This window comes from Dermochelys coriacea, chromosome 1 (assembly GCF_009764565.3).
Source record: "Dermochelys coriacea isolate rDerCor1 chromosome 1, rDerCor1.pri.v4, whole genome shotgun sequence".
In the NCBI taxonomy this organism is placed as follows: Eukaryota; Metazoa; Chordata; order Testudines; family Dermochelyidae; genus Dermochelys; species Dermochelys coriacea.
Genome location: NC_050068.2, coordinates 21,130,494 through 21,142,948, shown reverse-complemented (window position 1 = coordinate 21,142,948; position 12,455 = coordinate 21,130,494). Strand labels below are relative to the sequence as shown.

Genomic DNA, 12,455 nt, shown 5'->3' with positions numbered 1-12,455 from the left:
CCACGCTCACGGTTTCCCTATGCTCTGAGGGTATCTGGGAGGCATCTGGGCCTGAGTACCCCTAGTGTGATTCCGGTGCAATGAAATGTAATCTATTGGGGTTCTTGGGGCAGTTGGCCTTTACATGTCCTGGCTCGTTATATTTAAAACATCGTCCAGCTGACGGGTCACTAGGGCGAGGTGGGTTGCTGGAGAACGGTGTGGTGGGACGATGAGGTTTCTGGAGCGTTCCTTGGGGTATAGTGGGGCCTTGGGCTGCCCCCAGTAGTAGGGTGTGGCCTGAGGGTGTCCCTTCTGGTATCCACTCCAACTGCGACCAGGGTTGTTCCTCTCTCCTCCCTTTATCCGTTTTGTTCCAGTTTGCCCCGCCTCTCTGGCGGTCTGGGACTGCTCGTATTGATCAGCATTAAGAAGCAAGACTTCTTGCTGAGTCCATTTTCTTATCCCATAAACACTGTTTTATATCATTCTTGGACATATTCAGGAATTGCTCCTGTATCATCAAATTCCATATTCCTCCAAAGCTAGTTACATCCCGTCTGTTGAGCCATTTATCAAACAGGTCTGTCATCTGGTTTACATAAACCACATTACTTAGTCCAGGCCCTCTCTTAAGGGCTCTAAATTTTTACTCTAAGTTTCAGGTGCAACTTGAAATTGTTTTAAAACAAAATCCTTGAATTTATTATAGTCGAAGCCTCCTCAATAGGAATCTTATTGTATATGTCCAGAGCTCTTCCAGTCAATTTTGTGACCAATGTGGTCATCTTGTGAGCTTCAGGAATTTGATGGAGTGTACACAGTCTCTCAAAGGTGAGAAAATATTCAGCAATATCACTGGATTCATCATACTGTGGACTAGTCGCTCCCATTTGTGGATTGTTGGGGAAGGATTGTTAGGGTTATTTGGTATATTCTAATGAGCCTTTGCCTTCTCCATCTCCAGTGCATGCTTCCTTTCTTTTCCGCTCTCCTTCATTTCTTTTTCCTTCTCCTCCACAGCTCTCTGCTGGGAAGCCTCCATTTCTTTTTCTTTGGCCGCTTGTGCATCCATCTCCATTTATCTGAGTTCTACCAGTCTTTCATGTTCCTTTTCTTTCCTCAGCCTCAAATCTGGCTAATTCCAGCTTCTGTTAAACATTGCATTCTGTCATCCTAACCTCTCTGTTTTTAACTAACTTTACATCCGAGAGTCAGAAAGAAAATAAAAAAAAAAAACAACCCCTGGCTTGTAAAATTTTGCTGTGCTGCAATCTGATACCTTTTTCTCTGATAGCTGTTCTCAGCCTACAGAAAAATCCTTTTGTTATGCCTGCTGCTCTGTCCCTTAGGCAGAGAGACAGAATCTACAGCTGCAATCACCTTTTACAAAACATTTTAAAATCCTGCTGTGCTTCTGGTTCAAAATGATCTCACTCTCTGCCGCCATGTCAAGGTTCCTTCCCCACTCTGAACTCTAGGTACAGATGTGGGAACTTGCATGAAAGACCCCCTAAGCTTATTCTTACTAGCTTAGGTTAAAAACTTCCCAAGGTACAAACTTTGCCTTGTCCTTGAACAGTATGCTGCCACCACCAAGTGTTTTAAATAAAGAACAGGAAAAGAGACCACTTGGAGATGTCTTTCCCAAAATATCCCCCACCCCACCCCCAAACCCTACACCTCCTTTCCTGGGGAATGCTTGATAATTCTCACCAATTGGTACGGGTGAACACAGACCGAAACCCTTGGATCTTAAGAACAATGAAAAATCAATCAGGTTCTTAAAAGAATTTTAATTGAAGAAAAGGTAAAAGAATCACCTCTGTAAAATCAGGTTCAAAACATAGAGAATCCCTCTAGGCAAAACCTTAAGTTACCAAAAGACACAAAAACAGGAATATACATTCCCTCCAGCACAGCTTATTTTACCAGCCATTAAACAAAAGAAAATCTAATGCATTTTCTAGCTATATTACTTACTAACTTCACAGGAGTTGGAAGGCTTGCATTTCTGATCTGTTCCCGGCAAAAGCATCTCACAGACAGAACCCTTTGTTCCCTCCCTTCCTCCCTCTCCAGATTTGAAAGTATCTTGTCCCCTCATTGGTCATTTTGGGTCAGGTGCCAGCGAGGTTACCTGAGCTTCTTAACCCTTTACAGGTGAAAGGGTTTTGCCTCTGGCCAGGAGGGATTTTATAGCATGGTATACAGAAATGTTTACCCTTCCCTTTATATTTATGACACACCTCTTCACCTGCATCCCCTAAGCAATCTGCTCATTGATGTCAGTGTTTCTGCAGCTTGTTCTGAGCTATGCTTGCACTGCCTCTTCTTCCTATAGGCCCAAGAGATCCATTATCTCCTGTCTACTCTAGGCAGGAGTGCATCTGGAGTGTGTAGCCAGGATGTTCAGCCGGCAGTTTCACACAACAATGGAAAGCGGATAGAGGTGTGCTTGCCACCCTGTACAACCAGGAAAAGGCATTTCAAAAATTTGCAGGTGTTTTATTGGGGTTTTGACGGGGAGCTGGTGTATGTGACCCCTGGAGTTCACAATTGTGGCCAGAGCAGTCAGTGTTTGACATTTTGAGATAGCTGCTGGAGGACTTCTAGGGTTGACATAAGTAATGGAATGTCTACACCTGCGCTGTGTCGACATCTGAACATCAAGCATGACTTAATGCCACTCAGGGAGCTGGTGTTATTACATTGACATAATGGGGCACTTACATCAGTGGGAGACAAATTAAGCGTAGACAAATACACAAGTAGGCTTATGTCGACCTAACTTTGTATTGTAGACCAGGCCTAAATGTAGTGCAACTAGAGTAGACAGATCTGAGAACAATTCACATAATTGTAGAAGCCTTCATAATGGTAGAACTTTCAGACTTCAATTTGAGACATTGTAACTTTTGGTGCCTTTGCTTGCTGCTTGGAAATCTTACATTTTCCATACTATTAATTAGATTGTTCTTATAAATCAGTATTTGTATTTTTGTAAAATACTCAACACATGCGTGCTCTTCATTACTACTTTTAGTATCTCAAGTTGTCCTTTTGTTTCTCAGTAAAATACTGAAAGAGTCGAAATACATGAGTGGGATCAGGCACTAAATGGCATAAAAGGTGGTGGCAATGAATGGCCCCACTGCTCTTGTAAATTTGTTAAAATGCAAAATAGTCTAGGGAACTGGAGATTCTTTGGGAATGCCCCTAGCAATAAAATCTTGACAGTCGTTTGCTCTTTGTTGTGTTGCTACTAAAACTTAAGAAAAACAAAATTAAAAAATTCACTTTCGTGTAACATGTTGACCTTAAAATATAGGACTGTAACTTTTAAAACTAAATTTTAGTAGGCTAGTGCCAGTTTTCAGTGATTTTATCCTCTTCCTGTACTTGTACTGTCAAAATTACAATAATGTAAAATAAAATCTAACTGGTTAATTTTTTACTGACGTATTTAAGACTAAAATAACCTTCTTTGTGTATCTCAGGTGTTCTCAAACTTCATTGCACTGTGACCCCCTTCTGACAACAAAAGTTATTATACGATCCCAAGACGGGGGACCAAAGCCTGAGTCCACCTGATTACCACTTTCCCTGGTGGGGGAGCCAAAGCCTGAGCCCCACTTCCCTGTGCGGGGTATGGATCAAAGCCGAAGCCCAAGGGCTTCAACCCGAGCCAGGGGGCCTGTAACCTGAGCCCTGCTGCCCAGGGCTGAATCCCTTGGGCTTCGGCCCATAAAATGGGGTTGCAACTTACTTTGGGGTCCTGACGCACAGTTTGAGAACCACAGGTCTATCACTTAAAAATAAAGCAGATTTGGCAAACCAATTTTTTTTTTAACAGTTGTTTGTTTTCCCATTGTTTTTAAAATGTGATCACAAATTTGAAAGAGCCACAGAATTGATTAAAGAATTAGAAAACCTGCTTTCTAGTGAGAGCTCAATCTATTTAGCTTAACAAAATGAAGGTTTACGGTTGACTTGATTATAGCATATGAGTATCTACATGGGTAACTGATATTTAATAATGGGCTCTTCAATGTATCCGAGAAAGGTAAAACATGGTTCAGTGGCTGGAAGTTTGAAGCTAGACAAATTCAGACTGGAAATAAGGTGCACATATTTAATGGTGGGAGGAATTGGCTATTGGAACAGTTTACCAAGGGTCATAGTGGATTTTTTATTGCTGATAATTTTAAAATCAAGGTTGGATGTTTTTCTAAAATATGCTCTGGGAATCATTTTGGGGAACTTCTATGTATTAAACAGGCGGTTACCCTAGATTATCACAATGGTCCTTTTTGGCCTTGGAATCTGTGAAAACTCTTTTTTGCCTGGGAACGTAATGCATTGTGTCAAGTGCATTTAGTGTCTCATAATTGAGCCAGATAGCTTGCTTAATTTAACTGTATTTTAATATAGTAGATAATTTACCAGAAATTCCTATTCCTCCGCAAAACGTACAAATCTCTGTTTAAGATGAGTTTTCATAAATTAACAGGAACAGAAAAAATCTTCAACATGAATTCATAGGAGGCATTTTGGAAGGGGCATTTCTAAGGGGAGTGATCACAGAGCCAATGTACAAGAAAGTAGATAGCACCATTTCTAGAAGTTCCTATTTTGCAGTATAGGCACTTAAATTTTGCACTGCAATATTTTATTAACGTAATTTCATTTTTTTAAAGTAACACTTGTTTATATAATCTCAGATTTGTGTGTCATACAGGCTAAGATTACAAATTCTGTAAAGGAACTGAGGAAAAACAAGCAAAGCGTTTTCGATCAGCTGTTCCCATCATGTGACACATATATGAACAACCAGTTTTTTTCCCCTTGTCCAATTATCAGGGCTACCACACTTTCCAATGCAGTCTCTTCCCTTGCAAGCACTGGCCTGTCTCTCACTAAAGTGGATGAAAGGGAAAAACAAGCTGCATTAGAGGAAGAGCAAGCTCGTTTAAAAGCTTTAAAGGTAGGTGTTTTCCTGTTTACAGAAAACTTAAGGTCACTTTTATAATTGCACGTACTGTGCATAGGCATCGCATTGGAGTTTCTTATAATAGGTCATAATAGTTGTGCAGGGTTTTCCCTTTATCAGTTATTCAGTTTCTAAAATAGGCATGTGACATCTTTTAATCCTGCAAATGTACTGGCTTTTCTTTCTGTATGTAAATAGACATTCATACTTGACTGCCATCTTATTGTATGAAATAAGTAAAGAGAATTCTTTAGAGTTTTGTTTTACTTACTTCAGAAGCCATATAAACAAACTTTGTTTCTGGATTTCTTATGCCAGCTCACTTTCCCAACAGGAACAACGTCTAAAAGAACTTGCAAAGAAACCTCATACCTCTTTAACGACAGCAGCCTCTCCTGTGTCTACTGCAGCAGGAAGCATAATGACCACCCCAGCCATTGATATTTTTTCCACCCCTAGCTCTTCAAACAGGTATGTTTCAGTAGTTATGCTTTCGTTATTAGTTAGCTCCAGCTGCATTGCCATTGTATGTGCAAAAATTTACTCTTAGCTAGAATCTATCCATAAGTGATTTTTGATAGCTATTTCAGTGAGAACATCCCATTCATATAAGCATGACATGTAGAAATAATTTTTCCTCCTCTCTCTTCAGATTAATTTGATAAGCTGTTTAATGACTCTTGCAATTCTTAATCTAAATGTCGGTTATGCTCAGCACTTATACTCCCCTGCCCTCAAGGACCTTGCTAAATAGATTGGCAAAGGTCAGATATAAATTCTCACTGATGGGTCCAGAGGATGGTGCTTAATTTAATCTCTCATCTGTATTTTTTTTAAATGGGTTACTGATACGGGTGACCATTTGTGAGTGTTTCAGAAGAGAATTTGACGGCAGGGGTTTGAATGAAGAGGGGGTGAGTGTCACTAGGGTAAAGAAGCTATGCAAATTCTGTCACAGAGAATTACTTAATGCTTTTCCTGAACTCCCAGACCAACAGTTCCTGCTGTTCCGTTCTGGGCTTAGTTTATAAAAATACTATTAGGCCTGGTTTACACCACAGAGTTATATGTATATAAAGCAGCTTACATCAACCTAATTATGTCAGTGTATAAACTACAGCATTGCTCCCGCCGATGTAAGTGCCCTATTACATCATTGTAATAACTCCACCTAGATTCATAGATACTAAGGTCAGAAGGGACCATTCTTATCATCTAGTCCGACCTCCTGCACAGCGCAGGCCACAGAATCTCACCCACCCACTCCTACAAAAAACCTCACCTATGTCTGAGCTATTGAAGTCCTCAAATCATGGTTTAAAGACTTCAAGGAGCAGAGAAGCCTCCCTCAAGTCACCCATGCCCCATGCTACAGAGGAAGGCGAAAAACCTCCAGGGCCTTTCCAATCTTCCCTGGAGGAAAATTCCTTCCCAACCCCAAATATGGCGATCAGCTAAACCCTGAGCATATGGGCAAGATTCACCAGCCAGATACTTCAGAGAATTCTTTCCTGGGTAACTCAGATCCCATCCATCTAATATCCCATCTCAGGGGATTAGTCCTATTTACCATGAATATTCACAAGAGGTGTAGGGTTCAGTGTGACGCAGTGTCCGTATAGACACTGCTGGTTACTTACATTGGCTGTTGGCTGTCATTCTTGTCAAGAAGGCCGATCGCAGCTTGGGCCGTCACCCTGGGGCGGGTACGGGTTTCCAGCTAGAGCCCGGCTGCACCCCACCCTCACCTGGGGCTCCGGACTCGCAACCAACCTGGGGCTCCGGGCTCCCTGCTCCCAGTTGGGCTTCCCCCCCAGGGTCCCGACTCCCCACTCCCAGCTGGATTACTGCCTGAGCTCCCTGCTCCCAGCCAGGCTGCTGCCCAGATTCCTGGCGAAGATCCAAGAACCAAGGGTGGCTGGCAGCCATGCTCCCACTGGGGAGCTGTACATGAAGCTGAGAGCCTGGGCTTTCAGACACACGCACTCATTCTCGCTCTCTGAAGTCTGTGGAAGCACTCCTGGTGAGGATGTGCACAACCAACAGAAGGAGGGTATTGTGATCATGAACCATGGCAGTAATTACTACAGTGGCTGTAAATCGACCTAACATAGGGCAGCTTAAGTTTGTAGTGTGTACATGCCCTTAATCATACAAAATAATGCCATATTATGTAGGAACTTGGTCAGGATTTGAACCCAAAGAATGTTTAACCATTGCTGTGGAATTCACAGGGGGAACGTGCACATTTCCTCCCTTATCTCTTTGCTGTTCTTCAAAAACTGTTTGCACTCTGGTAGGCTTTATTTCCCACTGGGCAACAAATATAGGAAATTATTTATAGGACACCAACCGTTTAGCAATTATCTGAATGAAATAACAGATTCAGAATTATAGAAATGAGCAGTTGTTGTTAGTAACCGGAAGTCATGAGGGTAAAAACAGAAGAGTATATGACATTTGAGTTGCTTCCTTGATAAAGGACAAAGCATTTAAAATGATCAGATGTAGTTTTATTTGTTGGATATCCAAAACATTTGTTAATCTCACCAATGGTTATCTGAAACCCAAGCTTTGGCAAAGCTACTTTACCAGCCAGAAAAGTTACATTATGTATAGACAACATTTGCAGGTGAAAAGTTCAGGAAGTGTGTTAATCTTTTGTAGCCTGCTTTGGTTTTTTTCAAACCGTATGTTACAGAATACAGTTTTGCTAACCCTCTCGCTCGTTGCTGAGATGAAGTATTTCAAGAACATACCTTGAGTAGTAGTCTTCCGAGTCAGATTTTACTTCCTTTTTTTCTTAATGTTCTCTCATTTCCGTTTTTTCTGGTTAAGAGCGGGTAGTAGAGTAGATCCCAGTAGAGTCAGTGCCAGTGTACTGATAGGCTGACAAAGGATCCAAAAGAACTTTCTAAATAATATCTTCAGTTATGGCCAAAGGCACGTCTGCCTTCAGATGGGGAATGGTGCATATCTTTGGGCAGTTAGATTTTGTCTCTCTTATCCCTGGTCTACGCTGGGGGGGATTGATCTAAGTTATGCAACTTCAGCTACGTGAATAACGTAGCTGAAGTCAAAGTACTTGGATCGACTTACCGTGGTGTCTCCACCGTGGTGAGTCGACTGCTGCTGCTCCCCCGTCGACTCTGCCTACTCCTCTCGTAGCACTGGAGTACAGGAGTTGACAGGAGAGCGCTCGGGGGTTGATATATCGCGTCTAGACTAGATGGGATAAATTGATCCTCAGTGGTTCGATTGCTGCCCGCCAATCCAGCGGGTAGTGAAGACATACCCTTAGTAGCAATATAGTTCTATTCCTGCTGAACTACAAGACCCACTAATGCTGCATTTCAGTGTACGCTGAAGGGAACATAGTGATGTAACTTACGGTATCCCATTAACGTTGGGCAGTAACTATAAAAATGAGCCAGTTCATAGGAAGTTAAATTAATGCAAAAGACAAGCATCTTATCCGAAAACTAAGAGTTATGTTTATCTGGGCATTTATATCACTTAAAAAGAAAAGGAGTACTTGTGGCACCTTAGAGACTAACAAATTTATTAGAGCATAAGCTTTCGTGTCACTTAAGTATACTTTTATCGTTGTATACTAGCTGTAATACAGGTTGTAATACTTTTTCAGACCCAGATGGACAGCGTCTAGTAATGCTGTATTCTTCTTTGAATATATGTCCCTGCTGTAGATGTTCCACCATAGGACACTCGTGTGCCTGTGCGCTCTTGACCAGAAATTACAAAGCAGTGTCTGCAGGCCTGCACCCTCGTATTCCCATACAAAGGCTTAGAGAGAGGTGCGGACCTGCCACCATTCAGTTCCTTCTCACCCGCCTGCGGCTTAAAACAGAGCATTCAGTGTCTGCTGTTTTCACAGCTTCCTACTTTTCACTTACTGTGCGTTTCTTATTATTCCCTTCTTTCTTTTTTTTATTTAGTTCATTTGTGGTTCTCTGGTATTTCAGCACAGTTGTGCTTTAAAAAGGGGGTTCCCACCCCATTTATTTTGCTGAACCTTTGCTTTAGTACTCTGACATTCAGGGTTATGCTGAAGACACAGGAGTGATAAGCCTTGTCAGAGCTCTCTCAGGTCTTTTCCCCATAGCAATAGGCATTCCAGCTGTGTCTGGTGTCTTGGAGACACCCATGTGCTGGCAAAGTGCAAGGTCTGCATGGGATACAAAGGCAGGTCTTGAAAGGATAGATGTGCTAGGTTGGAGGTCCTCCTGATGTAGTGCTCCTTAGCTCCAGTGTGGGGTCTGCTTCCCCTTCTCCCCCCATACATCAGCTTCAACATGTCAGGCCACTCTGGTGACTGTAGAAGCCCCAGCAACAGTTCCACAGATACAGACTTGGAAGAGAGGCTTCTTTTTTTTTCTGTCAGGCAATCTAAGAAAAGGGGTCGGTTGCCCCATAAATTTGATTTCTGAGACCTTGCTGAAATTGATACCGAGGCATCAGTTCTGCCTAAGTAGCCAGGATCAGATGTCTACCAGAAAGCGCGAAGTACCTACCTCAATACCTCCTGACGTATTTAAGCACCAAGAGGCACACAGCATTTCTACATGAGCCGTGATGTCATCCTCATTTCAGAGCCTTAAAGAGCACCCAGACTGGTGCCACTGTATATGGTACCAGAGAGGCCATCCCTGTTCCAGGCCCTAGTACCAGCTGCATTAGGCTACCATAGTCCTCCAGCATTCTAGATTTTTCTCCCCAGAAGATGGTATTTTTTTCTCTTAAGGAACTCCACAAGACCCTCCCTCCCCAATACTGCTCTGACATCTGCAGCCTGAACTCCTCTTCATCTGACCAGGACCAGAACCCCTGCCTTTGGTACTAACACCAATGGTGGTAGCCCCCTCTTCAGAGTCAGAAACGATATCCTCCTCTGGGCTGAAGTATCGGTACAGGTCTCTGCTTTGATGCTGAACCAGCATACTCCTCTAAGCTCTTATACTGAAGAGGACTTTTCAGAGCTCACTAGACATCCTGGACCTAGCCGTTGTAAATACACTTGGGGACATTTTCCCTACTCATTGGGCTTACTGGAACTCCTGGGGACACTTTTGCGAGCAGTTTTAAAGGGTGCCAGCCAAAAAGAAAACTCAACACCTGCCAGTACCACATTACTGTCTGACAGACCATCCTCCAGCACAGTCTGCTCCCTTGGTACTGAGAGACACAAGATGAATGGATATCACAGATTGAGAGAACCTTAACCCCATCAGCCAATTCCTCTTCCTCCCTGGTGGTAATACCACCACTGCTCTTTTATGCTGATGACTTCAGGGCCTTCCAGGACCTAATGAAACACAAGGTGGAATCCCTCCTGATCCTGTTAGAAGAGGTCAGGATTTAAATATCACTCCCCTTCCCCCAAGGAAAGATGGCCCTACCAGTCAGTGGGGTTATACTGTTGCCATCATGTACTTTAATGGAAAACACTTGCAGTCTATTTGGCAGGTCACCAGAATATGATTGCAGACTCCCTGAGCAGAAACTTCCATCAGGACCACAAAAGGGAACTCAGCAATTGTCTTCTACAGCATCTGCCAAACCTGAGGTCTCCTAGAAGAAGGCCCCTGTGCTACCCCAATCAACACAAAATGTCACCTTTTCTGCTCCAAAGGAGGATACTGCTGGGTTATGTCCTGATAACACCATGGCCCCATACCCTGCAGAATGCTTACCTGCCTCTACATCTAATTCTCAAGATCTTGCTCAAACTGCAACAGGAATGAGTGAGGGTTATCCTCATAGCACAGTCCTGGCTGAGACAAGTGTGGTACTCGAACCTCCTTCACTTCTCCTCAATGCCTCTCCACCTTCCCCTCAGGAGGGATCTCCTGTCTTAGAACTTACGGACCTTGATTCCCCCACAATCCCTTGTCCCTGAATCCGTGAGCATGGGTTGTAGATTTTTCTCAGGCATGGAGTAAACCTGTTCTATCTAGCCGGAAACCTACTACTCGCAAAACTTACCTTCAGAGTTGGAAACACTTCCATTCCTGGTGCTTTCTTCACTTCTGTCAACCATCAGACACTCCACTCCCCAAGATCCTAGACTACCTGTTGGATTTGAAGAGACAAGGTCTATCAGTTAACTCGGTCAAAGTACATTTGGCTGCTATCACAGCCTTCCACTCAGTTCCTCCCATGACCAGATTTCTTAAAGGCTCTCACCACTTATTTCCTCCTTTTTGGAACCCGGCCCCCCAATGGCATCTAAATTTGGTTCTCGATGTCCTGTGGAAACCCTCCTTCAAACCAATGGCTACCTGCTCTCTCCTCCCCCTCTCTGACTTCATTCCTTCTAACCATCACTTAGACTAGGTGAATGGGAGAACCTGGTGCTCTCATGACAGAACCAGCGTTCACTGCCTTCTGCAGAGATAGTTACCCTACATGTCCATCCTGGTTTTCTCCCTACGGTCTCATTGGAATACCATATTAATCAGGAAACCCACCTACCAGTATTCTATCCAATGCCTCCTGCCTCCAGGGAGGAAACTAGCCTACATACACTAACTAGATGTCAGGAAAACATCTTGCCTTCCACCTGCGTAAAGTGTGTCTCAAGTTGCATCTTAACATGCTATGAGACTGCTGGAATACAACTCTCTGAGTGACAGAACGCTTCAGTAGCACTTAGTCCATGTCTATATCCCCTTTGAAAAGCTTTCTGTAGCAGATATGTGCAGGTCTGCAACTTGGTCCTCCATCCATATGTTTGTCAAGCATTACGCTGTCTTACCTGCTTCTAGAACTGAAACAGTTGATGATGCAGTCTTCTGAACTGTCTTGCGCCTGCCTCCTTAGCACCCACCTTCATGTTAAGTTATTATTGGGGAGTGTCCTACAGTGAAGCGTCCATAGAGAGACAAACTCAAGGGAGAGGTTACTTACTGTACAGTGACTTGAGTTCTTTGAGGTATTTTGTCCCTATGGACTCCACCTCTTGCCCTCCTTCCCCTCTGCTGCAGAGTCTCTGACTTTGGGCTTGAGAAAGAACTGAGTGGTGGCGGCCACTCTGGTATTTGACTTCATGTGGGAGCATGAGGAACTGCTCTGCACAGGCCCATGGGCGCTGCTTTACAATCTCCAGTCGAGAGCACGCTGACGCGCACACGTCCTACGATGGAACACCCATAGGGACAAAGCATCTCAAAACGCAAATTAGGGTGCAGCTAAAGAATCTCTTCCGACTGATCACATACTTAATACATATTACTTTAACTGAAATCCAGACAAAAGAGCATAGAAAGGAATTTATTTCAATGGTTTATGAGATGTTATGCATTGTCTATATTTGTCACTTCACTCCCGTTATCTGTAGATAGAAAGAATAGAATTTCTCTTCTCTCTCACACTTCAAAAACTTACCCAAGTAGAATTCTGTGAGCAGAGATCGGATTAGAGCAGAAGCTTCCCTGAATTTCATTTATGGACCCCTGCTGTCCTA

General features: G+C 43.2%; 1 protein-coding gene across 30 annotated transcripts in view; it reads left to right on the top strand.

Annotated features, from left to right (window-relative positions):
- PICALM (phosphatidylinositol binding clathrin assembly protein) overlaps positions 1 to 12,455 on the top strand; it is a 120,234-nt gene that overhangs the window by 58,138 nt on the left and 49,641 nt on the right. For all 30 annotated transcript variants that reach the window (XR_006277568.1, XR_005290672.2, XR_006277567.1 and 27 more), the window contains 2 exons: positions 4,843 to 4,966; positions 5,307 to 5,443. Coding sequence is in view for 26 of the 30 variants with exons in the window: in XM_038387686.2 (XP_038243614.1) it covers positions 4,843 to 4,966; positions 5,307 to 5,443 (261 nt within the window). In the remaining 4 variants the exon portion in view is untranslated. The remainder of the gene's footprint in view (positions 1 to 4,842; positions 4,967 to 5,306; positions 5,444 to 12,455) is intronic.